At 36.4% G+C, this 27,698-nt stretch overlaps 2 protein-coding genes and 1 long non-coding RNA gene across 9 annotated transcripts in view; 2 read left to right on the forward strand and 1 right to left on the reverse strand.

The window, feature by feature from the left end:
• Positions 1-13,773, reverse strand: part of brp (ELKS/RAB6-interacting/CAST family member bruchpilot) — a 116,600-nt gene extending 102,827 nt beyond the window's left edge. The window contains exon 1 of one of the 6 annotated variants that reach the window (XM_089855833.1): positions 11,575-13,757. In XM_089855833.1, coding sequence (XP_089711959.1) covers positions 11,575-12,672 — 1,098 coding nt within the window. In that variant the 5' untranslated portion in view covers positions 12,673-13,757. Of the gene's footprint in view, positions 1-11,574 lie in introns of all 6 variants that reach the window. The other 5 variants (XM_089855831.1, XM_089855832.1, XM_089855834.1 and 2 more) reach the window with 5 other exon arrangements.
• Positions 13,774-20,000: 6,227 nt separating this feature from the next.
• LOC149619124 (uncharacterized) lies at positions 20,001-22,133 on the forward strand. The gene is made up of 2 exons (XR_016375541.1): positions 20,001-20,277; positions 20,336-22,133. It is a non-coding gene; the product is annotated as an uncharacterized LOC149619124 (long non-coding RNA).
• A 1,214-nt stretch (positions 22,134-23,347) lies between these two features.
• The window catches only part of LOC149619125 (uncharacterized), an 80,910-nt gene continuing 76,559 nt past the window's right edge, over positions 23,348-27,698 (forward strand). Inside the window, exons 1-6 of one of the 2 annotated variants that reach the window (XM_089855840.1) lie at positions 23,348-23,634; positions 23,711-23,782; positions 24,439-24,570; positions 24,661-24,797; positions 25,969-26,057; positions 26,153-26,809. In XM_089855840.1, the coding sequence (XP_089711966.1) occupies positions 23,569-23,634; positions 23,711-23,782; positions 24,439-24,570; positions 24,661-24,797; positions 25,969-26,057; positions 26,153-26,809 (1,153 nt within the window). In that variant the 5' untranslated portion in view covers positions 23,348-23,568. The remainder of the gene's footprint in view (positions 23,635-23,710; positions 23,783-24,438; positions 24,571-24,660; positions 24,798-25,968; positions 26,058-26,152; positions 26,810-27,698) is intronic. The other variant, XM_089855839.1, reaches the window with a different exon arrangement.

Below are 27,698 nucleotides of genomic sequence, written 5' to 3' on the forward strand. Positions count from 1 at the left end.
ATCAAATTTATAAACATCGAAATTAATGAGCTCAGGATTTTTTATACTTCATATTTTAATTAAGTTTCTCTTTTCAAAGTAAAATACAATTGTTTCATTTGGGATTTTTCCACATAGTTTAATCCAAAATAGTATTATATATGAAGATTGTTTCTCTTATATTTTCCTACAAAAATTAATTTTTCTCCTATACAATCCTAGAATTCCTATTTTTCCTCTCCGAGTGACGATAACGTCACGGTAAGGCATTACACTGGACGTCTCTGTGTCTGTCACAGGGTTCGCAGTTGGCAAATCGCAGTAAACGTATTTGCAATATCGGGACCGCGTTCGCAGTAATCAATATTGGATTCAACTCCAGGGCTTTCACCAAAGGTTCACGCAATTGCGGCTTTCCTTATCTTTTGTTGGGAATCAATCGCCTTATATACTCTAATTTACAAAAGCTGCGGAAATGCGGCACTCTAGAAGTCAAACGTCAACAATAGCCATGTTTAAAATGATTTTAGGAATAACGTTTCTTAAAACGATTTAACTAGAATTAAGGTAAAAAACTGATGATTAAAATGATTAATATAATTAGTATCAATTATATTTATTTAATTATTTAAGGTAAACTACTTTCTTGGGAACGACACGAATGAAAGTTTATATAAAACGAGTAATGAAGATTGCATCTGAATCGAAACATTATACGCATTTCATAGCTAATATAAAGCGAGTTAGATGAAAAGATCCCTTGCAAAACCATAATATTTTCTTTTTGCTGAATATTAAATGAAAATTTGGTAAATATGTTTTGGCATTAAGATTCATTTAGTAGTTTTGTACCTATAAATCTCTGTTTCATTTAGATATTCCAAGAACATCTTTTGATATTAATTTTTCAAATTGGTGTTTACATTTTAAGTTAGCTTTACTACATTTATATGAATTGTTAACTTAAATTTTAAGTTGGCTAAATGAAATGAAAGCCAGTACTTCATTTTAGTGAAAATTTAGTCTTTTCGCAGTGATTTCTGATCTATGAATGAGGACACCGTATGCCTAACCCAAAAATGGCATTGTGGAGGTTTTAGCGCTTTATAGTGAGCCGAAAGTTAAAAACAGATTTAATTAATAAGTATTCGGTCTTTCAACAGAAATAGCGAGGATATCCTGTAAACTAAATGAAATGAATAGCACAAATTTGGCGAGATATTAATTTCTGGCTTTTCTCGTTGGGTGATTGACTTCTGTTTAAGCAGTGATGGGCGCTCTCATCTCCTACTCCTAATTTTGAGTAATTTCTGAGTAAAGGAGAGGGCTTTTTTGAGCTTGTGATATGAGCAGGAGAGGAGAGGTACTAAAATTTGAAATTGGAGGTGAGTTTGAGATGAGAGGTGGTTTTTCAACCTCCACGAGTAACTTTAGTGGTGAGATATATTATTTTCAAAACTCGGAGAGATAACCTAGTGTTGAGAGCAATTATTTTCGATCATGAAGAGAGTAGTTGGATGTGAGATATGATTTTTCGGTAGTCCATGAGTGGAGTGATAGGTGAGAGGCTATTTTTGAGCGTTTTTTTTCTTGAAGTGAGTCTGTGATATCCGTTTTGGGTTTTCCATGGAATGAGTGGTTGATATGAAATAGGTTTTTTTATGTGTCATGAAATGAGTGGTTGATGAGAAGTTTTTTAAGCTCGATGAAAGGAGAGGTTGACGAGATGTCGTTATACTTGATGATAGAAGTGCTTGGTGAGATACTGAATGAAAGGAGTGGTTGATGGGAGACATATTTTGGGCAGTATGTAAAAAATACTTGTTTCTAACTGAAAAATAGAAAAGAGAAACTTTGCACCGCCTGAAACTTAAATGAGTTACTTTCAAAGCCGAAACCCTACTATCTCAACCATAATAAAGGTTTATTTAATTATGTTGAGGATGTCAGTTGTTTTTCAGCTAAACGGAGATTACGGGATAACGTGTTTTGAGTTTGTACTTTTGATAAATTTTGAGATTATCTTTGAAGCGACTTATGTTATTTATAGGGGTTCAAAGAATTTAAAACACGCGTTAATAAGATATGCTTTAATATTCTAAGAGAGCGGTAGATTACCGACTACTGGTAATGAACCTAGATTACCGATGGACGCGCTACGCCCTAATACGTTTTCTTTCCAATGATTCTAAACAATTTTAAATAATATTAAGACTGAATTAGAAGATATTAATAAAAACTGCCTTTGTAGACAAAAAAGGGAAAGTGTAAAAGATTAATTGCCTGAAGTACAGATATTCAAATTTTTCTTTTTGAAGAAATTATTATAAATCATTAATTATCTGAAAAAATTATTATCCTAGTTTTTTCACCTAAATTTTATTTGCCCAAAAAATTTAAACACAGTATTTTTCTAGTAGTTCTAGAAAATAAGTCACCTTCAAGAATTTTTTAAGGGATACAATGTTCTACTTTATATTTTGCTTATAGAAGATTCAAATACTCAGATATATGAAAAAATGTAGCTTCATCAGATTAAAGTTTTATATTATAAAATTGGAAATATAGATATGGTTTAAATTTTTAAATTTTAAAATTTTAAAATTGGAAATAATACTAAGCGGAAAATAACATAGGCATTTTCATTGTGATTTCACTATTAGTGTCGAAAAAATCTGTAGATTGATCGTGATATCTTGAGAGCTACACAACACGTAAATTTTAAAACTTCGAAAACTTTACAATTAACGAAAAAAAATTTCTGTCTATTTTATTCTTCTTATAGGGCCGAATTCTCAACCTAATTGTAAATGCATGAGAGAAAATAAAATGCAAACGTGTTCTTTTTTTAAAATTATGCAGATCTTTCATGTTAAATTATATTTACTGAAGTAAATTTGGTGAAAAAAATTCAGATAAGAATTTTATCAAATTATTGATGTTTTATAATCATGTTTTCGAAATGGAAAATTTGAATATCTGTTATTTCAGGCAATTAATATTCTACACTTATCTTTTACACTTTCCCGTCTTTGTGAACAATGACAATTTTATTAATAATGTTTGACTTCATCTCTTTTAATTTTGCCTTTCATAATTTTTTATCTGGTTAGCTTTGATTAAACTCTATTAGATGCTCACTGAGAAAAGGTACTTTGCGCCTTATTTTATAGCATTGGTGCATAAACGAACACCAAATACTCGTGTATAAAAACAAAAAGTACACTTCATTGAAGCTTGCTCGAGCCGTGTAATATAATAAAACACCCTTTTAAATGAGATAAATGCTAATAATGAAATGAGATGAGCGCTAATAATAAAATGATGTGAGATTGAAGAAATAGTTATGAGTTCAAATCTAAGGCTTCATGGGTGTTTAAATGAGATGAGTGAAAAATATCAGATGACATTGCAGGTGCTTAAAATGAGATGATATACAAAACCCGGGATAAACTCACCGAGAGATATATCTACTAGAAAAAAAAACTGAAAGGAGAGGAGAAGAGGAGAGCCAAACTAAGGCTCTGATTTTAGGGCTGCCATGAAATGAGAGAAAATGAATATTACTGAAAGGAGAGGACTCAAAAATGAGTTTTCAATAACACTGACGAACAGTAGTGCGCTTGATATTTGGTTCCATTTTATAAAATAAAAGAGGTGAGCCATAGAGGAGAGGTTTCAATAGAAAACCGCCATTTTGATCACGTGAGATGAGATGGAATTGTATTTGAATTTGATAAAATAAGGAGAGGAGAGGTTTAAAAATATTTCACCATCTTATGAGATGGGAGAGGAGAGCGGCGCTTTGGTCAATATTTGAAAAAAGGTGTGAGTGGGAGAGGGAAGAAAAATATCAAAAATGCCCATCACTGTGTTTAAGAAGTATAATGTTTGGTTGAGAATGTTGTCTGCTTTATTGCGTATCCACTATGTAGGCGGGGAGTGATATTTATACGTAGTTAACCACGTGTTAACCAAGAAACGGAGTGCCAGAAGTAGTTCCAAAAAATTAAAAGAGAACTGAATTCAAGAACTGTCTAATCTTCTATTGTATATCCTCTATGACAAAAGCAAGAGTCATGCCCTTCTATTCTTTGCTGCGTGTTCGCTTTTAGAGAGGCTAGATATAATTTATCATTAATACGGAGAAATGTTAACGATCATGCTGTATAACTAAGAATATTTTTGAGGTGTTGAGTCGAGTTGTCAATGGAACTCTAAACAACGTTTGAATAATTCATTATTTAAAATTTTAGCGCCTCTAGTTGCTTATATTGAATAAATAGAGATAGTATCATATTCAAGTGACAGGGTTGCCACGGAATTTTCATAACCAAATTCCCTGACTTTTCCAGGTTTTCCCTGACCTTTTTCTGAGATTTTCCCTGACTTTTTTAGACCGAAAGTGTGAATGTTTACAGCACGTTTTAAGTGCTTAGACCGAAAGTGTGAATGTTTACAGCACGTTTTAAGTGCTTATAATAAAATAAACTCTCTACATTAAGTTTTCCAATGTATTTGTTGCACCTAAATGATTAAGAAACATTTTAACTACAAATAACAGTATAAGAGATTTTTTTAAAGGCATTTACTTAATAAAAACAATTTTAGACATTTTTAAGGACTGCTCTAGATTTTTATGTGTTAAGAGAAGATGAAAAGAAACGTTCATTACTCTTTCAATAAAGACTTATCCCCAGAAATTTTACCCACTAAAATCAAATTCCCTGACTTGGCTGAAATTTTTAAAATTCCCTGACTTTGCTGAAATTCCATGACTTTCCCTGACCCTTTCGGCCCAGATTTGAATTCCCTGACTTTTCCAGGTTTACCCTCACCCGTGGCAACCATGGGTAATTAATTGAGTAGATAGCACTCGTCTCAACTCGGAGAGGATTATTTTGGTTTCCCAACGTTTTTAAATTACTTAAACACATAAATATAATTAAAACGCAATAGTAATTTTTCCCTTTTAAGTTTTTCTACCCATACGCAACAAATCGTGAATTTCAACAATCCTAATAAACCAACCATTAGTGAAGGTCTAACAAGTGGATCTAGTACTGGGTCGTAATCATGTAATCTGCGTTTACCCAGCCCGCACCAAGGAACAATGCAAACCATTGTGGCAAAACATTTTTTCTACCATCGGCGACCCCGTGTCGACGCTGAATTTAACGCCATACATTGTGAAGGAGAAAGAGAGAGAGAGAGAGAGAGAGAGAGAGAGAGAGAGAGAGAGAGAGAGAGAGAGAGAGAGAGAGAGAGAGAGAGAGAGAGAGAGAGAGAGAGAGAGAGAGAGAGAGAGAGAGACAGACGAGAGAGAGAGATCGCGCGCGGAGTTAAATCGATAGCTTAAAGCGAGAGGGAGTCCTCGAGCTAAAAATTCCCAAAAATATGACCTGAGCCAAGCATGCTTATTTCAAAACTCATTCACAAGTTTTCAGTATATCTACATGCTTCTAGATTAAGTGAAGGAAGTCATGGGAATATTGTTATTTACTAGTAATAATGAAATATTTAGAATTTGCTCGAGAACCGTTTATACACATAGTTCTTTGAAATTTGGATATTGGGAATAATGTGTGGTAAAAGAAATATATACCTATATACTTTTAAACATATATATATGTATATGAAGTATATACCTATACTTATAAGAATATATATATGTATATGAAATATATACCTATACTTATAAGCATATATATGTATATGAAATATATACCTATACTTATAAGAATATTTATGTATATGAAATATATGCCTATACTTATAAGAATAAGTATAGGCATATACTTATAAGAATATTTATGTATATGAAATATACCTATACTTATAAGAATATTTATGTATATGAAATATATGCCTATACTTATAACAATAATAAGCTTTATTTCCGGATATTCCCATTCAGAGTAAAGTTCTGGTTTACAAGGGAGTCCGCTATTTAAATTACATAAAAAATGAGATGTATATAACAATCATGTTTTTGTTCCATTTTCTTTTAGATACTTGATCATTTCATTTACAAAAATGGATTTGGAATTAATTTGTTTTAGAAATACTGGTAAACTATTCCATAAGGATATACCTCGAGTTTTAATCTTTTTTTGGTTAAATTTATTTGATGTATTTTCCATATATAAGTTATGTAAGTTGCCTCTTGTTATATGACTTTGTTTGGGTCCGTTTAGGGCTGATTTAAAAGCATATTTATGTATATGAAATATATGCCTATACTTATAAACATATTTATGTATATGAAATATATGCCTATACTTATAAGCATATTTATGTACATGAAATATATACCTATACTTATAAGCATATTTATGTATATGAAATATATACCTATACTTATAAGCATATTTATGTATATGAAATATATACCTATACTTATAAGCATATTTATGTATATGAAATATATACCTATCAGTATAGGTATATATTTTCCACACCACACGTTAACACGATATCCAAATATATTCTGAAACTCGCACGTTAACTCTATTTTTCAAAAAAATATACATTGAATAAGTTATCGATTTGAAACAGAATAGCTTTATAATGTATCTCGATCGTTACTATAAGCGCCCAATCAGGGTTCAACAGTGCACTTCACAATTGAAACTCAGTTTGATGAAACACTATAGCTGCGTTCAGAAGAGCTCACCGCTGACTCCGCTAAGTCACCAGGGTGAACGATGTCTTACTGAAGGGGATTTCGTTATGGATTTTGAAGTCATGGTGAGCCTACGCGGTCCTCATGAAAATTGTCGGTTTTTTTGGATCGCGTGCCGTAAAACGCGTATTTCTCAATTTGGCGAAAAACAAAAATGAAACTATTATTAAAATAGATTTTGCTTATTCTGATGGAACTACCCATTTAAATGCCGTGGAACCAGCTGATCACGCGAGCATTTACGTTATTAAGAGCATAGATACGTTAGTCTTTCTAATTTCGATTATTAAAGTTGATCTTATTAATTTCTAGGAAGTAGGAATATGTATTCATCCAAGTGCATCATGGAAATTAAAATGGGAAAAAAATACATTTTGTACCCTTCCAAAAACCGTCACGTTTGTTTACGTTGTACCGCAGTGCGCGTACCCTACGAAATTGGCGGGCAACTGCGCACCGACGTTGTAAGCAGAAAAAAACTTCCCAGTTTCTGGGCCTTCTAGATTCATGGTTTATGTTAAAACACACCGATGACTGGGAAAAAGCGTTCAGCAAAGCTGTGACGTCCTAATAACGAGATCAATCACGGGTCGAAATTTTCCAAAATTCGGCATTTGGTGAGTTTTATTGAACGCTGTCCGACGCTCCAATATCTTTTAGAAAAAGCGTTCTCACTGATTCGAGACAAAATGTGTGCTATACAGATGGGAGCTTTTAACAGTGGGAAATGGTGAGCAAATACGCCATTACATGTAAATCTTCCATGATGGCTTAAAAATACTACCACAAAACTCATGAATTATTACTAAATTAAACTATTTTCAATACATAGTTTACAGATTAGGAGGATTCATACCATTTACAAAGGGAGGCCAGGCTTCAGGTGTTACACAAGGAGGCCTGAGCCTGACTCATTGCATGAGTCTTAAGCCAGGCCTCCTTGTGTAAATGGTATGAACCCTACTACTCTGTAAACTACGTATAACTTTGTTTTATATTATTACACATAAACAATAATATTTCCTTGATTTAATTAAGTGGTTAAACCCTTGTAGTTTTCCGTGGTGAATTGAGATCATTCCATATATTCATTATAGTTTAAATCATGTTTAAATTAATCTTTATTGTTATTAATTTGAAAAAGTTAATTTTATGACCCCGTGTTTTAATTATGTTGTGTCCTCTTTTATTTAGCGCGCTCCATTTTGTCCTTATATTTTCCAAGCAAGCACTCTTTAAAGGGAGGGTGAAGAGGAAAATCAAGTTATTTTTTATCGGTTCTTCTACTTCTTATAAGACCATTCTGCATAGTGAAACATTCAGGCTGTATCTCCGAATGATTTTAAAATTACCATTAGGTTCAGATTTTAGGGATAATTTGAATAACGCCCTGCCTTCCTGTTAACAAAATTCCATTTGCACGCTCTGCATCTCGCGCCACGATCATCACATCGCGAGCAACTTTTATCAAATCTTGCGATAAATTTAATTTGGCATGGGACGTGCCACGAGAATTTTGTTCTCAAGAAGGCAGGACGTTACGCGATTGGTCGGAGGTCCTTATTTCAAATTATCCTTAAAATCTGAACCAAATTTGAATTTTAAAATCATTCTGAGATATTTCCTGGATGTTTCACTATGCTGAATGGTCTAATAATTAGTAGAAGAATCGAGAAAAAAATCCCTTGATTTTTCACTTCACCCTCCCTTTAACGGAAATTAAACCAATGCTACCATTTTGATAATTCATAACAAATTTAAATAAAGGTAAAAAAGCGTTATTTATAGCGCAATAACCTTGGAAAATCTATACTTTATATAGTAAAGTCTCTCAAAACCATTCTAATTAGGATACTAAATTTTACTACGGAAGTTGGTCATATGAGAGGTTTTAGTTTTAAATAATCCTTCGCCATCTTGGAAAATGGCTAAAATTTTCTGAAGACGTAACTGCAGTAAATATTTCGACGATATTAGTTTCCCAATTTTTTGCATAGTTTAAAGTAAACCAACTAAGTTCATAGATTTTTATATATAACAACTATACAGATACATAACTGATCACTTGTCTCTTCCGAGGGGTCGGACGTTCGGCATTTTAGTGTGCGGGATTTTGAGATTTCAAGATTTTGAGATTCTGACTGAGATTTTAGAAATCTTGAAATGTAGTCCAAGATTTTAAGATTTCGGGATTTTCAAGGAAATTTTCAGATTTCGAGGAGATTTTCAGATTTTGAAAGAAATTTTCAGATTTCAAAGAGATTTTCAGATTTTTGATGAAATTTTGGGAATTTACAGGGGATATCAAGGTTTATTATTAACTTCGGGTGTTCAAAGGATATTTCGAGATTTTGAAATGTAGGTTTAGGTTTTAGACTTTAAATTTGTTTTAATTTACCGTAATGAATACTGGAGAAAAATCGAGAAAAATAGTCTAATTTGTAATACAGAACTCTTATATAGCGAAGGCGCCAAAAAGCGAGATGGAAGGCAGTTTTACTCCCGTGTCTTCCCCTCTTAAATGGATGCAAAACGTGTATTTTAAGCGTGAGGATTTTCAGATTTTGATATTTTAGGGTGAGATTTCGGGATTTTACGTTAAGATTTCGGAATTTCTAAATTTTAATGTCAGATTTCGGGATTTTCAGATTTTAAAATAGGGATTTCGAGATTTTAAGGTAGGGATTTTGGGATTTTTAGATTTTGAGGTGAGATTTCGGGATTTTGAGATTTTAAGGGTAAGATTTCGGGATTTCGAAATTTACAAGAGATTTTAAATAGATTTCAAACAAACTGTACGGGATTTTGACAAACGTCCGACCCCTCGGTCTCTTCCAATATGTTGAGATAATCTGCTGCCTACATACATTCTTGGACTAAAGAATCACCAGAGTGAAGTAGCTTTATATACTCTAATTTCGCTAGCTGATTAAAGATTATTTGATGAAATTTTTAAGTTTGGTCTTAATTTTATAATTAATCTAATACTGAATTTATAGTAGTTGACCTACTAAGTTAGGTTAGAAGTAACCTACTTTTCTTCTACGTCTGAATGACTGTATCTTGAATGTGTCACTAACGTAACGACAACGGTTGTGTAAATTACTGCGCAATTATCTGATCGAGATGTAGAGATAAACAGAGCCAGACTATCTGACTAGCAAATCTAAGAGCACGTGTTGGCTGTGAAACTCGAGCAAGTACGAGAAAAAAATTAAAACTTTGTACGCGAATGTTATGTTTTTCTTCGCACCCTGTAGATTTTTGCGCTCAGCGCGCGCCTTAGAAAACCCAACTTAACGTTAGTTTGCTTTAATTGTCAAATGAAATAACGCTATAGATATCTGCCAGTCTCTCAGGCAAGCACTTTTTTTCAGGTATTTCACTGATTTAGATTACAATTAGCAGTAAAAGGACTCGGCGCTGCCAGTCGGGACGTTTTTTCAGCTTGCCATTTTAAATAAGACCGAAAATTGAGCGCTAAAAGCCATTAAGTCATCTACATATATCATATAGAGAACCAGTGTACTGAATTACAAACGTTATTTCGTAAGGAATATGTGTGTGTTTTTTTTTTACATAACGGGCCGCCACTTTTGAGGATGGTGGTGGGTTTTAGCCTTTTAGGATCGTCCCTGCAAAATTTCATCCTTCTATGTAAAGCGGTTTGGGCTGGTCGTAGATTATCAGTCAGGACTTACACATATATTGAAGATAACTTTTTTTTTGTAAATTGGAATGCTATACAGGGTGGCTTCGGTATTTGTGGCCAATAGCTTCTATGGGATAGTATTATTCCACTGAAAATAGTATGTTTCCTACCATATTGTGTAGCAGGATTGATAACGTGAATAATAGATATGTAATGCAATAGACTGCTGTAATCGAAATAATGTTTAACGTATTGCCTACAGTTTAAAGGGAGGGTGAAGTAGAAAATCAAGTGATTTTTTATCGATTTTTCTACTAATCATAAGACCAGTCTGCATAGTGAAACATTTGGGAAGTACTTCCGAATGATTTTAAAATTCAAATTAGGTTCAGATTTTAAGGATAATTTTAAAGAAGGTCCTCCGACCAATCGCGTAATGCATTGCCTTTTTATTAACAAATTTCTCGTGGCACGCTCCATGTCTCGCGCCATGATTATCACGTCGCCCGCTAATTTTATCAAATCTCGTGATAAATTTCATTGAACACGTAACATGCCACGAGAATTTTGTTAATAAAAAGGCAGGACGTTACGCGATTGGCCGGAGGACCTTCTTTAAAATTATCCTTAAAATCTGAACCGAATTTGAATTTTAAAATCATTCGGAAGTATTTCCTGGATGTTTGACTATGCAGACTGGTCTTATAATTAGTAGAAAAATCGATAAAAAAAAATCACTTGATTTTCTACTTCACCCTCCCTTTAAACTGTAGGCAATACGTTAAACATTATTTCGATTACAGCAGTCTATTGCATTACATATATATTATTCACGTTATCAATCCTGCAACACAATATGGTAGGAAACATACTATTTTTAGTGGAATAATACTATCCCATAGAAGCTATTGGCCACAAATACCGAAGCCACCCTGTATATCTCGATTTATTTAAAATCCGTTTTAACAAAAAATGCGGTTTTACCCCGAAATCTTTTTCAATCTGATTGATATTATCGATTTTTTGGATTACTTTTGATGGGCGTAAAAGCACGTCAATAACACCTTTTGGTAAGAAATCAACCACACGCGTTTTTAAATTACAATAAATATTTCACATTAGTGGGAAGTTATTATCCATCTCCCTGAAACCCTTATCCTCAAAACATTCGATAGTTGCATGATCTCATGAAACTTTCAAAGTTCACAATTACGAGCATGCTCCCTTCAATATTAGGGTAAAATTAAAATAGACCCACCTGGTTTTCGTTGCGCAAGATTTTCAGCTGATCGTTAATGAGTGAGTATTTGGCCGCCTCTTCCTTCCTCAAGGCCCTCTCTTTTTTAAGTTCCGGACTCCAGAATGTCTTGATGCTGTGCATACTAGACCCCAATTTCTGGGTGGTGGCGTCTAGTTCCCTCTTGACAGTGCCATATTGGTTCTGTAGTTCGTTCAACCGCGATTGTAATTCCATGATGAAACTGTCCCTGGTGTAGCCGCCCCCGTGACGGGGATCGACCATGGCGCCCGCGTTGGACGCGTGGGACGACATTATTCCAACGTTACGACCCCCGGGTTGCCCGTAAACGTTATCCCTGCCATAAATGTCACCGTCAATCGCTGTTTCTCTTTCGCGATACGTGACATGGTCATCGCGATCGCGGTACGCCCTGTCTAGTGAGCGTTCGCGACTTCTGGAATGTCGGCTCGAGTTGACGTCCACTCTGTCCAAGGACCTTTCTCTCGGTTCCCTACCGACGGGCAGGAAATCTCTCTCGGGGTCGCGGTCGAGGCTTGAATGGTAATTTCTCACGTTACTTCCTCTGGTGGCTGAACGGCTTCTGTGAGCCCCAGATTGACCGGAAGAGGCGCTGCGGGGATCCATTGCGGGATCTTGCTCGTCACTATAGTATCCTTGTCCGACGAAACCAGTTCCGCTGCTGTATGAATGAGGTACGTTCGGTTCTCCCGGTATGGTTACCGGGCTGTTATTACTTGATCGGCTGAGACCGTAATTAGGGCGACCGCCCCCTCCTCCTCCACTCACTCCCGACTGAGCTTTTCTAGAACGAGACTGATGATGCGACGGAGAGGTCGGGTTGCGCGAAGCTACGGGACTTCCTCTGGTGGAGGCCGACTGAGAGATGGAAGTAACGCCGGCCGCCGAGAGCGACTGAGAGTAGTGTTTAGAAGAAGCGCTCTGATGTTGCTGCTGCTGAGAAGTCGTTCCTTGCACTCCCAAAGTAGCCATCTCTGCCGCTCTCCGGCTTGACTTCGGGGAACGAGTTGGATGGCTCGCGCCGCCGCTGTACGGATCGCGCGCCGACATTTTCGCGGTTTCCCGATCCCAACTCATAAGCCTTGGTGGGCCACATAAGCGTTCGTTCGAAGCGGGTAAAACTATACCCGCTACGTTCTCGTAAACGCTGAAGGATATATTTTTCTAACTCGCGGAGAGAGAAGACCGAGAGAAGTCTATTCTCTAAACAGCCGTTCACTCCTGCTCGCTATAATTAGGGCAAAGAAGCGATAAAAAGTATTACCGGAATCCTCACCTCACCCGCCTTTCATAGTAGCGATAAACGAAGCCGTTTAGGCCGTACGCCCGCGCTTCTGACTGTCGGCGAAAATGGAAGTTCAGTTGCTAGCAGCGGCGCGGTGCGACCGAAAATCCGCGACCCAAAGAAGCCGATCAATATGAGAAATAAGGGAAATTCTCCTCCTCTACTCCACATCCAACCCCAACCCCACTGCCGGGATTTTTTTGCGCTATACTTTTTACGCGAAATGAAGTTGAAATAAATCTGTAATTTAATAGTTTTCTAAGATTGAAAAACCCCTCCAAAAGTAGAACTCTTCCTATTAACTTAGGGGGTCGTGCGTAAAATAAAATTAAAATAAATTTTTTCCTACTGAGAATGAAAGGATTATAGTGTTTGTAAAAATAAGTTCTGGTCAGAAGAGAAGAAACTTTGTTTTATGGATATTACAAGAACAACGTGAAAACTACAAACTTTGAATTGTTAATCAAAAGTTTTCCACACATACAGATCACGGGTGCACTTGAATTAGATCCTATACTGCTTTTGTGGACAAAGACGCGAAAAAGTAAAATATAAGTGAAGAAATTTAATTCCCTGAAATAACAGATATTCAAATTTTCACTCTTGAGGACATGATTATAAAACATCAATTATTAAAAAAATTCCTATCTTGGTTTTTTTTTTATTTTAATATTTTTTCATGATATACGTGCAACATTTTAAAAATTGTGCGCGTATGCATTTTTTTCTCTTAAAAATTTACAATTAGGTTTGAGTATTTGTCCTTATAACGAGAATAAAATGAGCAGAAAATCTTTGATAGCAGACAAAATCATGTTCGTTTATAGTCTTGGTCTATATTGAAGTAACGCCGCCCATACGGCGGTCGCTGATTTTCGGCGGCGAAACCTAGCGCCATTTTCGGAGGTGCAATGCTGACAGACACTTTTCCCTAGTATTTTTTGGATTGATTGTCGTCGGCTGCTATTTATAACGTATTTAGCTTAATTTTTGTTTATGGAAACTTTAATTTACTTAATTTCAATACTATCATGGATATGATCTACCAGAGTCCTGCACGGGCCGGGCTTAACTTCCGATCGGGTCGGGCCGAGCCGGGTTTTCCACATTTGAAAATTGTATCGGGCCGGGCCGGGTCGGGCTTTTAAAATTTTGGAAATTTCAAAATTAGCGCCGGGCCGAGGTTGATTCTCATTTAATCCAAAATTCAAATGAAAGATAATTTAAATGAGTATAAGCTTCTAAGAACAAATGTGACGAACAAATATCAAAAGAAATGAATAATACACGACTTTAAAGCAAATATGAATTCAATTCATTGATTTTATGTAAAAAACTAGCGTTGCTCGCGTGTAATAAGAACTTCCATCAAAAGCATATAAAGACAGAGTAGATTTTTCTGATGACAAATATTTTTATTACTCTTCACGCGGACATTATTCCAAAAAGAAGGGTTTTTAAGTTTTTGGCCGCCATTTTAAAAGATGGCAACAAATCGAACCCAAAAGACCATTCAGCCCATCTACAGGTTAAAGGTAACCAGTGTACAAATATTTTTGAAATCGGTTGAAACCCGCGGACTATGTTGCACAGAGAAGATTTTTTACATTTCTGGGCGCCATTTTTTAAGATGGCGGCGGATTGGAAAAACCTTTCTTAGTACGCGCCTACTACTTATGAGTAACGTTCCTGGAAATTTTCTGCCTTCTAGAGCAAGCGGTTTGGGCTGGGCGTTGATTATCAGTCAGTCAGGACTTAGATTTTTATAGATACTAGCCGTTACCCGCGGCGTCGCTCGCGTGTAATAAGAACTTCCATCTAAAATGATATAAAGAATGTGTAGATTTTACTGATGACTAATATTTTTGTAGCACCCTAGGAGCGAAGGCACTCGGCACAGTCCGTCAGCCCGTCGGGATATTTTTTACTACTTTTCACGCGGACATTATTCCAGAAAGAAGGGTTTTTAAGTTTTTGGCCGCCATTTAAAAAGATGGCAACAAATCGAACCCAAAATACCATTCAGCCCGTCTATAGGTTAAAGGAAACCATTGTACTAAATATTTATGAAATCAGTTGAAACGTACGGACTTTATTGCATAGAGAATATTTTCTTACATTTCTGGGCGCCATTTTAAAAGATGGCGAAAAATCGAACCCGAAAGACCATTCAGCCCGTCTTAAGGTTAAAGCAAACCAGTGTACTAAATATTTGTGAAATCGGTTGAAACGCGCGTACTTAATTGCATAGAGAATATTTTTTACATTTCTGGACGCCATTTTTTAAGATGGCGGCGGATTGAAAAAATCTTTCTTAGTACGCGCTTACTACTTATGAGTAACGTTCCTGCAAATTTTCAGCCTTCTAGGGCAAGCGGTTTGGGCTGGGCGTTGATTATCAGTCAGTCTGTCAGTCAGTCAGTCAGGACTTTGATTTATATAGATATAGATAGAATATAGAATATAGATATAAAAATTACAACTCATTTCAATTCATGCATTGTGTAGGGCCGGGTTGTTTAATGCATGTAACGGGCCGGGCCGAAAAACTATATACACGGTCTCGGGCCGGGTTTCGGACTTATTCAAAGTGCCAAAGAGCTTGGGTCGGGTCTGAAAAACTCGGCCCGTGCAGGTCTCTGTGATCTACTTCTGATACTATTTAAATAAATTGGAAATCTCAGTTTCAAAACGTGGAAGAAAGTATATTAAAATTTAAAGAATAAGGCTAGGACGCTTCCATTTTATAATGGGTGAATATATAAAGTATTTAATCTTGCTGAACTTCTTGAAAAATAAGAAATCCTCATCACAGTTGCGCGCGATTATGCACGTGACGTCAGTCTGGTGATTTATTGTTAAGCCATGGATATAGAATGTGCGCGAGGAAATTTTTTTTCACACTATCTTATAGCATAAAAAGAAATTTTCTCACGCGCATTCTTTCCTTCCAGAGTTGAGAAAAGTGCCACTAGAGCGGCCTATGCGATAACCTGCCTATTGGGGTATGTGGGACACTTTTGAAAATATCGGGACGGACGGTCACCTACCAAGTTTATCTCGCGATGGCGTCGCCATCTCGAGGCCTAGATAAGAAATGTATAAATACATGTATTCTTGAAATCAATCAAATTTCTCGCCTTTTCTTTTTTGGTTGCACCGGGATGTCACTAAAAGCGCGTGATTTAGTTAATTGGGTCTTATATCCTAGCGGAGCCTCCGAAATGAACTAGGCCCATGCGTGTGGCGAAGCGAGAATATTTTTTAAACTAATTTAGTTCGCCGTGTTTTCCAGCTTGGGGGCGCTTACACGGCCGTAAAATAAACAAAGTTCAACCCCGTGACCCTGTCGACTGCTTAAGTATTTGGGCCAAGGTCGCGGATTGTAAGTATACGTTTTTATTACTCTCACTGAATTATTTTAAATGAAATAATTTATTTTGTTGTCATCAATACAATCTAACCGAAAGATTCAATAAAAAGTGAATAGCCCCAAAAACATTTACGTTAATTTTAGAATGAAACTTTGCTCTATCATAAAAATTTTATGACTGACCCCTAAAATATCAACGATAATTTAAGGAAGACCCCTGTCACAACGGTAAAATTAGCGCCATCTATGGTGAAAATATTTTCCATAACAAAATGGATATTTCCCCACATAAAATTTGACATGCATGGGCCTAGTTCATTTCGGAGGCTCCGATCCTAGCGGATGAAAGGCCACTCTAGTGGTACTTTTCTCAGCTCAATGTTTCCTTGATCGAAGAGAGCGAGTACAATTTCTCCAGACTAGAAACGTCACTCGTGACGATTTGTTATATTTTCTATTAGCTCCTCCTACTTTATATATTAACCTTTTGTACTGTTCTTTCAAATATGAACCAGACGATAGTCAGTTACCACGGCCCACCCGCTCACGGACGTGATCGAGTTAGCTAACTTTCTTAGTTTCTTTTTCCCGCGGAAACGCCGCGGGATTCTTGAGAACTCTGCAGCGCTCAAATGGACCAATACTATTTTAAAGTTTTTGAAGATTCAAAATTGTCGTAAGGTATAGCTCTCAAAAGATCACGATCAAGCTACGGATACTATCAACTTTATTAACTACATCACAATCAAACGGGGTTGTAGCGGACTTTGGGGGCATTATGTTTTGCTTTGAATATTAATTTGCCTCTTTAATAACTTTATCGTTGTCATCACTTCTTGTGCTAGTCGGTTTCAACAGAAACAGGAAGACTGCAAAATTGTCTCTAACTTTACCCTTGACTTCATACTTGTGTTTTTTTCACTACTTTGTAGTAGTCAGGAGACACTTGTATTTTACTTGGCAAAATTGGCCAAGTTTGATTTTATAAGTGAAATAGATTAAACACATCATAAACTATCGATTTACACTTGTCTTCAAAATTTTATCAGCTGAAATTAATTAGTTTTAACTCTTTCAATTAAACTAAAAATTCACTTTTTGTTGCTGGAACTTTGTGATTCTTAGACCTAAAACTTTTAACTTCGCTACGCTTCCGATACGCTTAACACTACTTACCTATCTTCCACAAAATCTAAGCAACATAATACATTATATTTAAATAAACTAAATTCAACCAAGTAAAGTATATTTAGCATATTTAATGCAATATTTTTGGTTATTTATGCTTGAAAGTGAATTTTTAAAACAGTTTAAATCAGGTAAATTACAATATGCAACTCATAAAAAGTTCCAATTAGCAAAAGTCTCTTCAATATTTTGAATAATTTTTCTGTTATGACATGATTCGTTGCAACTACAAAGGTCTGTACAGTTCAAATTGTTCTTGAAGCAACCACATCTACCATGAAAGCCTTTCTTGCAAGAACATTTTCGCAAAGCTAAAAGAGCTTCTGGTGCTGGAGGCAACGTACACCGCTGTGGATGGAAAACACCATTCCTTTCCTCCCAACTGAACTCCGTTGGTTTTTGAAAGTTTGGCGTTGTTGTGTTAGATTTTTTAACAACTAAGCTTTGTAAATAAGCTCTCTTAATGTGTGGTATCAAGGTAGCCCTTGTTGGTGGAAGTTGCCTTCCTTCCTTTCCGGATTTGGCAAACATATCCCAACGAAGGTCTTTCAAAGACTCAAAGGAATGATCTGCATTCGTTTTGTAGAGAAGGCAGACGTACCTTTCCATTTGTGCAACGATTTCATGACATATAAGGGAATTGGTTCCAAAAAGGGCAAATGCCTCCAAGATGCTGTCATCACATGCCATTAATGTTTTGAAGTGGGATTTAAGAGCTTTGGTTGCGAAACATCCAGTACTATCACAGCCTTTAAAGCAATACCAACCGATCAACGCTGAGGCTTTTTTGGTCCTAGCCTGTAGTAGAAGTCGTTAATTTTATATTGGTCTTTGTTTCGGATCATCGTTGTACTAGTTAGTATATCTTTGTAAAATCCTGTGAGGAACACTAGTACATCAGTGTCTAGCGAATATACATCCAGTTGAGTGCCTCTGGGATTTATTCTCGCAACGTCTTGGGCGTGAAGAATAATTTGTTGATCTGCTTCTTCCAATGAATGACGACCGTGCCTCATCTCTTGGCTTGCAAAAACATCTTCCAATGGACGATTCGCCGAAATCAGATTATGATGAGAAACTACTAAGATCGTCTCACTGTCTTTTAAATAAGACAATAATTTATCCGAAAGATAAGAAGTCAATTCGGACTTCGTTTCAGAATGGAGAAGAAATTTTTTCACGTTATGAAATTTGGTTGCGTCGTTTACGTGGTAGTGGACGGCTGTATTTTTCCCAATTCTCTTAGAACGTGTTGCATCTTTCAAAGAAGCCACAACGTATTGATCAAACAGTACCCTTATTTCGTCGTACATAAAACCCATGCGCTCAACCTTTTGCACAAATTTATCTGAGAGTACTTGTGCCGAGGTAATATCCTTAGAGCTTTGGAAGGATTGCACGACGCACATGGCATCAATAATGAGGACCTTTCTTTCAGGAAGTGTACGGCCATAGATGTTTAGGACTTCTGGTAGTGGCAGCTTTAAGATTTCCGTTATAAGTTCGAGTTTATTAGCTAGCATGTGCATAGTGCCGTCGGGATTGAAAAGTGATGGAGGTGACACCTGAAACTCGTATTCCCCAATGGCATCTTTCGCGGCCAGATCTGGTCTTGCCTTTGCAACAACCAATAGTCTTGTGATTAGGCTTCTCTCTTCCTTAAGAGTTTGGAGATCACCTTTGACTTTAATGGTGGTTTGAGATCCGAACTCCTTGAAATATTTATATTTGTTTCGTTTTTGTGAATCCCAAAACCCCACGGAACGTTGAATAAGTCTTTCTTCGACAAATTTGGAGAAAGCTGCTTTTCCAAGTTCATCCCTATTCAAAATGTCATTTGCGATTTCGGTAGACGGTACAGCAAATGTCATCAAATTATGGATATCACCGTTAAGAAATGGATTGCCTTCTTAGGAAATTGCTAAGGATATACTTATGGCATGTTTAACAATTTTATATTGGGATTTTACTCGGGGGTATTATTAAGCATTTTTGGTGTTTTTGAACTATTTTTTCATTCTTTGGGTTATTTAACATTTAATGAGATAGTTATTCACTTAATTTCAGTTTAGTTAATGTATAATGTATCATATTAGTTGTTTGATTAGCTGAAATACACTGTATAATTTTAAGATAGGCGTGGAAAGTTGTTCGTATTGTGTGCAAAATAAAAAATGTTGAAAAATATTCCAAACTTAAACACTGAGCTCTTGAATTCACAAAGTTCCTGCAACAATGCATTTTTCGTTTAATTGAAAGAGTTAAAACTAATTAATTTCAGCTGATGAAATTTTGAAGACAAGTCTAAATCGATAGCTCATCGTGTTTTTAACATATTTCACTTATAAAATCAAACTTGGCTAATTTCGCCAAGTAGCACCGAAAAATTAACAACTCTCCCCTGACTAAAGGTGTTATCATGCACCTACGGAGATTTAATGGCAGAATATGGCTGTTCATATTGTCACGTGTATTTTATTATACGTTGATCATGCGAAAGTTTGCGTTCAGTGGGATCAAGTATATAAATATAAATATATATATATATATATATATATATATATTTGAGAAAGTTGTTTGTTAGTTCTTTATGACATACATAGCCACGATTAGTTAATTTCCAAATTCGACCAAGCTGCGGGGTTGATATCAGTGATACCAGAAATTGAAAAATCTTCCACGTTCCCATGTTATCCCAAAGCGTAAGGTCAAACCTTTGGAAACCGCTGTTTCGACTCGGACATCGGTTATTGTTTCTGAACTTGTTTCGTTTGCCTTGGTGTCTTTGTAAGCCTAAGCATAACCTGTTATATCAATTGCCTTTGGATAGTGAAATGTTTGTGATGCGAGTTGTGTGATATCATTTGAGGTTTTAATCTATTTCCTTTCTGTAGGAAAATCCGAGAAAAAATGTTCAACTCAATTCGAATGTTCACCTGAAAATGAAAGGGAGCTTGAACTTGACGACCGAAAGGATACCAAAGAAAAACGCTTCAAATGTGATCAGTGTGGCTATGCAAGTACGTGGAAGAATCGCTTGATCAGACATCAACGCATTCACAGTGGTGAAACACCCTTCAAGTGTGATCAGTGTGACTATGCAAGTGCGTGGAAGAGTGATTTGATAAGACATCAACGCATTCACAGTGGTGAAAAATTCTTCAAATGCGATCAGTGTGATAGATATATGGTTTTTTAGTTTTGAAATCGCGGTCATCTTGGAAAATGGCAGCCATAAAAGTAATGAAATAGTCGTAGCGGGGTAACGTCTGTATATTTTAGCCTCTTTTACCGCTGTTTCTGGTTTGTGTAAAATCTTGTTAACGATGTAATAGAGATATATGGGTTTTTTTGTTTTGTTTTAATCCACGACCATCTTGGGAATTGGCGGCCAAAAAGTAAGTAAAACGTAAAGGCATAACGTACCTATATTTTAACCAATATATTTACACATGTAACGCGGGGCAACCTTATCTACTAGCGTTATAAAATTACACAACTATTTGCCTACTTCCAGTTATGAATATCAGGTTTTCTACGTAAATTATATGTAAAGTGAAATAGAGTTTATATCGCAAAACTTTAAAGTGTTAGTGCCACGTTTTTTGAAAAGTGGCTAATTTTCGTTTTAAAACATCAATTGGGTTATAATAACAGTAGATCCAAGGTAAAAAGTCTTATAGAAATTTATTCATTTTGTAATATGAAAAAGAAAATGGATATTTCACATACCTCATTAAGACGGAATAAATTATAAATATACCCCTGGTGACGTCATAAGAGGTTGACCAGCGCGAGACAGATTTCATTACGAGAGCTAAGCCTAATTTTTAAACATCGCACGCGCGTCGAATTCGATCACTTTGAAACACCACCTATCAATAAAAAAATAGGACTTGCGGAGTCGCGCGTGCCCGTGCTCACGCGCGCTCGATTCGTGACGTCACCAGGGGTATATGGAAATTTAACTGTCAAAATAGTTTGAAAAAATTCTGCGAGTAGGTTCCAAAAGCCGGGGTTTTAATAATATTTGAAAAACTATAATGCATTATATAAATAGATATTCTGAATCAGAAAGACTTTATCTTTCAGATGGGAATAAAACCTTTTAGTTTTAAAAATAGCGATTTTTGGTGACTCTAACAGTTTAATATTTGATTAGGCCCACATTCAGCCTCGAACCACACAGCATGGCTGACGGAAATACGTCACTAGTCGATTCGTTAATCACGTGTTTAATTATAATCAATAATTGAGACTGAAATTATGTTTAAAATGTTAATTAGGGTCAAGAAAGCTAACCTTGGATTGTTTATATTGTTCGTTGTTATAAGTGTGGCGTTTTACTTCACTTGCGGTCGTGATTACGTCATGACGAAATTTCAACCTATGACCGAAGAGGATGATTTTGAATCTGATGATGTGGTTTATTACTCTATGGAGAATGATGATGATTTTTTGCCTGTAAATTTTCCCACGGAAATTATTGAATATGAAGAAGAAATTAAAGTTCAAAAGGATGTTTTGTATCAGGTGATTTTGGAGTCAGTTTAATGACGTGGGATATTTTGAATTATACGAATATGTACGCGTTCGACTAGTGTATTTAATCAGAATTAGTAAAATTGAGTTAAACACCTTGATATCCCAAAAATTAAATTTCGTAATAAAATTAATGAACTTCTTAACTGATGTTACGTTACATGTATGCTTGTTATTTATGTACAGTCAATTAAGCCCTATACACCCGTAACATTTAAACTTCGTTTAGCAAGTAATTTTGACAAATAAAATTCTTACGTTTAAACATTTTTAAACTTTAGGTGTACTATAAGAATAATCTTGATTTTACTTTAACACACAAGAAATCAGACCAATGTAACTATCTATTGAATTTACAGTTTTGTTTTGCAAATTAATTTTTATTTATCAAGTTTAAGACTTCGAAACCTTTTTAGTATAATCTATGGCCTGGGATAAATTCAAATTTTGGAAGTAGGAATGGAGAACGGTTAGTATTTACTTCAGTCCGACTCATAGCCCAGTATAGACCCCTCCCTTCAACACGTAACGAAAATTTTAAATTTGGTTCACTTAAACTACGTTTTGATGACGTTGCTGATAGGGGCGTCGAAAAATACGTAATTCCTTTTTTTATCGCTATGACCCGACTCTTCTTCGGGGCTTTGACGGACGCCCGCATTACTCTCTCCATTCCTACTTCTAAAATTAAATCTACCCCTGCTATGGCAAAATAGAATGTATTGCAACACATGTCTCAATGAAATTTCTGGTCATTCGAATCAACAGAATCGTCCGTGGGCGTATGATCGAGTGGGCTATGACTTTCTTACTTGGAGAAGAGAGTGGGATGGAGACTTCATCTCTTTACCTATAAAGTAGCCTCTATAAACACATCTATGGCAACTACGTTCTCCGAGCATCCTCGCTGTTTCGCTATGGGGTAATGCGGTACGAAAACATCAAAGATGCCCATTATGTCTTAAAAATAGAAACTACTCTCATACAAATACAATGGTGCTACGCGGCAGAACTTAATAATGCAACTATGGAAGGGTAGTGGCGTCCGCAAGGTACTCCTGGAGACTTTCATTGCCGCACATGTTCCACCAACATTTTACTCCAGCCCACTATCTCCTCCAAGTTAACTCATTTAGCTTCCATGGAGCAATGAAAATGGGAGAAGTATTTGAGGTCATCAGTTAAAGACCGTTTCTGCAGAATCAAGGTCTGCAATTTTTACTGTTCCTTGATAGCGCTCATTCGCCTTGAAAAGTTCAGATTTAGAATTGAATAATTCTCTCTTTGAAGCACTTTATTTAAAATTTCAAAAGGGAAATTAGGGAATGCCCGATTGCCCGTGCCAGGCTGCCAGCGTAGCAGCGTGCCGTCCTTATACCATCGTCTGCTACCATGACTGCTACACAATTTAAACCGAAATTGGCCCCAACCTGAATGGGTTTTGAATTTTCGCTTTAAATTTTATTATTCTGTAACTTGTAGCCTTTGTATCTTCTCTTTCAATTTATTTGGCAACACTGGGGGAATGATTTTCGTAAAGGATTCGTTGTTTGTTTTTGATAAAATAGCTCTAGTTTGAAAAGTTATGTCTTTAGAGTCAGACATTTCGGAAATGAGTTTAACAAGTCTTCAAAGTGTGGCGCTTAAAGAGGTACTTGAGAAATTATTGGACTATCCGTGGTTTGCACAGAAATTTAAAATTTCAAAAAACTGGACTTTGTTTATAGGAAATGGAGGCGAATGCTTGTAACTGTGATCATTTAAGCAAAGATGATCAAATAAAGCAGCTAAAAGTCAAGGTGAGTTTCAAAGCCTATAGCGTTTTGGCCAGTACAGCATGAGCCATCCAATCTAGTATCCCTATAAAGCGAGTCTCAGCTGTGACTGTGGTTTAGTATCAAAAAACGGCACTAGATGCTCCCACAGTCGAGGGGTGGAGTTGACTGACCCAATAAGCTTATCAAAGGCTAGGTCTAGCTCCGCCCTTCAGGACGATTTCTGATTGGTTCCTGCCTTTGGCTACATAAAATTGGTGTGTAGTAGAAGGTTAATCAGTGTGTTACGGGCGCCACAGTAGCTGATATTTGCTTTGAAGCATAAATCGCAATAGAAAAACCTTAAGTAAACCAATGTTTATTGGTGGTTAATTAGAAACACCATAAGCCTATGGTGATAGGCTTATGGAAACACATCCCTCGACCATTTATAGGGTTATTAAAGGGCACCACAAAAGCCTTGTGGGAGCTGTATGCCCACACACACAAACTGCAGCCTTGCTTATGGTTCTTGCAAAGCTACCGCGCCCGCAAGCCTCTGGTGGCGCCCTTGATGAAAAAACCCCTTCTGATCCCCCCTTTGTTTACGTCACTGGTTTCTCTGTTTTCTTTCTGGACACTTTAAAAGACATTCTGCATATAAGAAAGTCCTATTTTGTAATGCAATCTATTTTTTTCAGTGTAATGGTTTAATATCAAACATGAAAGAAGTGAGAATGACAATTTTATTTACGATAAATAAGAAACTGGATGAAATTGAAAGGCTCAATGGGGTCATTAAGGAGTTGGAAAGTGAAATCAAGGATCTGATGGTTTGTAACATTCTTCATTTTCATTGTCGATGTGAAAGAGAATCAGGTTAAAAGTATTAGTTCAATTATTGTTATTTGTTTATAACGTAGGAGGAAAGTGGAATACATCAAAGAGCCAACATTGAATGCGTGAAATCAGAACCTGTTGAAAATGATTCAGGATTGAATGAACAGGAATTATCTCATCCTGTTCTGATAAATCAACAAACAGAAGAACAAATACAAAGGTATATAAAGCAAAAAACCAATGAGAACTTGTCAACGAGAGCGGAGCTAAAACTATCCTTTGCTAAGCTTAGCGGGGCTGTCAGCTCCACCCCTCGACTATATGGGAGCATTTAGTGTCATTTGTTTGAACTAAACCATAGTTAAGTCTCGGCTATGGTTAAGTTTAAGCTCAAGTATAATTTTTTATTTGACTGACTAATTCGCGTCCATAAAACTTGATTCTTTAAGCCTTGCCACGAGAATCGTGAATAAAATCAGAAGTATGTAATGCTTCGAGAGAGAAGTGGGGTAATTGTAACATGATTCTTCCCAACATCATTTTATATTTGGAGCAAGGTTACTATTAAACCAAATCACACGCGTTAAATAGTTCCCTGATCATTATTCTATCAGTGCTTAACTATTTGCCAAGGGGCCAGGGTTGGCAAAAACCCGGAAAAAATAGTTTTTGCCGAGACACGTGGAAAAAACTGGCAAAAACTAAATTCATGGTTACAAAGTGGTAAACTAGCGAGTTTTAAGTGCATTTTCGTGATGTTTGTTATTGTTATGTTAGAAAAATAACAATAGTATTTTTAATTTTTAAATTTGAGGTGGTTATTACTCTATTAAATTTTTAGTATTCAAATTTGCCAGGTTTTTCGCGAATATTTAACGAATAATTAGTCAAATACTTTACATAGCAACTGGAAAAAACCTTAAAAAGTGGAAAAAACCGCGGAAAAAATGGTTTTTGCCACCGGTTTTAACCTGGTTTAAACCGCGGAAAAATTAGTTTTTGCCACCCGGTTTTTACCAGGTTAAAACCGCGGTTTTTTCCACCCCTGGCAAAAACTTGCCAACCCTGCAAGGGGCATGCGCTTGTGGTAATTTTTGTCCCATCCACGTCAAGACAATCAAGGTTTGTGCAGAGTTGATTGCTGAGGATTTAGCAAATACCAAACAGTTATAGACTTCACCCCACGTTGTGATGCCCATCTGAAGTTTGTTGAGCAGGAAAGCAAATGTTCAAAAAGGGGTCCTTCGCCTGGGAAGAATCATGTTACATATAACTTAAGTATTAAGAGGTCACAGATTGTCATCCTTTTTCTATTATCCCCTTCTGATAAAATGTATTAATCTTTTATTACTGTTGCTATATCAGTTTTTAACGATTTTTTATTTGGGTAGTTCGCAGAGTATACCAGCTGAGATTACCAACAACATTTACCAAAGTCTGCTTAAAGTGGAAGCCACGAACCTAGAGCAATTTGGTATAGGTATGGTGTCACATTATTGTAATTCTGACACGCAACCTGATGTAGTTCCAGTTAAATAAAACTATTTGGTTTATTTTTTCGTTTTAATCATTAAGGTTCGTTGGTAAAAGCCGAAGGTGCTTGCAATATCGAAGGAATTCTGACTGAAGAAGACATTAAGGAAGAATCACCTGAATGTGATGCGGAGGTTGGCAAAGGAAACAAGTCCCAAACTAAAACTACCTCAAAAAATGCGCGTTTTACAACGCGAATTATGAAACTATGTATTCCTAAACTCAAATTCCGTGACGGTGTTCCTTTACTTAATCTTGAAGGCAAAGCACAGTTGGAAATGTCTCCTGTCCCAACGACAGATTCGCCTCCCGAGAACAATCTTAACGTTAACAATTCTTATCCTAAATCACGAATTTCTTCGACAAAGAGAGGAAATGAGAGTATAGCAACTCGATCCAAGAAATTGTGCCTTGAAAAACATGGGGAATTGTCGTCGCTTGACGCAAATAAGGAAAGCTATTCTCAGGAAGAAGCTCTAGAGAAGAATCTTGATGATATCCAGTCCAAAATCACCTTGACCGATTCAAAGAAAACTGATAATAGACAAAATCAAACTGTGAAACTGTGCTTGCCAAGCGATTTACCAAAAGTACCGATTGAAGTTGAAGATAATACTTCAGTGTCCAGCTCTGATACACACGAAAGTAGCTCGTCAAGTAGTTCCGAAAGTAATACAACTTCTGCCAGTTCGGAAATTGGTAAGTCATTTTACGTTTAGGGTCAGCAACGATTTTCAGGACTTAAAAATCGTCAAAATTGACCCACTTACAGTAGAAACCTCACCAAAAACAGAGGATGTTTCGAAATTTTCTAGTGGTAGTTCCCCTAACAGGTTTTTTAACCCCGTCCTTTCTAACCCTCATTACTTTCTATCATCCCTGGATTTTTCAACCTCATCCTCAATCCTTAGCATTTTAAAGCTTCTAAAAATTTTGTGTCATTTAAATTAATACGTTTTTAACTTTAAATTTAAACGGAAAATTGTCCCTGCTAATAATATTAAGCTCAATACTTGATTACCCAAATTCAGCTGGTTGAGCCTGAGCTCCGTGGCCACCGGACGAGAAAAAATTCCCTTTTTTGGTACTTTAAAAATGCAGGTACCCGGCCGTCCTTGGTGTCTTAAGGAGCCCAAGCAAGCGTTGCTCAGATTGATAAGACCTTAGTACTTTACTCCCAATGGTCTTTGAAACTGAATAATTTCATCTGAAGAATATTTTAGAGACCCTACTAAGTCTTTATAGCAGTTCTCGAATCTGTGCAAGTGGTTAGTCGGTTCTTGAGGTAGTGTCGAAGGAACCGCGTCACCGAATAATAGAGTTATATCGGTTACGGGGAGGGTGACATTAAACTCCGCCCATTCGCCATTTTGGAGGCAGAATTTAACATGAGCTCTATAGCCACCAGAAGGTGACTCCATCTGTTGGCTTGCTAATTTCATTGGCTGAAAAACCAATGACGTCTCACCCCCCTCAGCAAATATAACTCTATTGTCCTTCGCGTGCTAGGAGGTTCTATACGAGGCGTTTCGGATATATCGTGTAGCTCACCTAGGCCCAAGATACATACTTTCTGCGTGAAGCCTTA

The sequence above is a fragment of the Phalangium opilio genome, unplaced genomic scaffold (genome assembly GCF_054372755.1).
Source record: "Phalangium opilio isolate 3A_F unplaced genomic scaffold, DU_Popi_V2 ptg000209l_1, whole genome shotgun sequence".
Taxonomy (NCBI): domain Eukaryota; kingdom Metazoa; phylum Arthropoda; class Arachnida; order Opiliones; family Phalangiidae; genus Phalangium; species Phalangium opilio.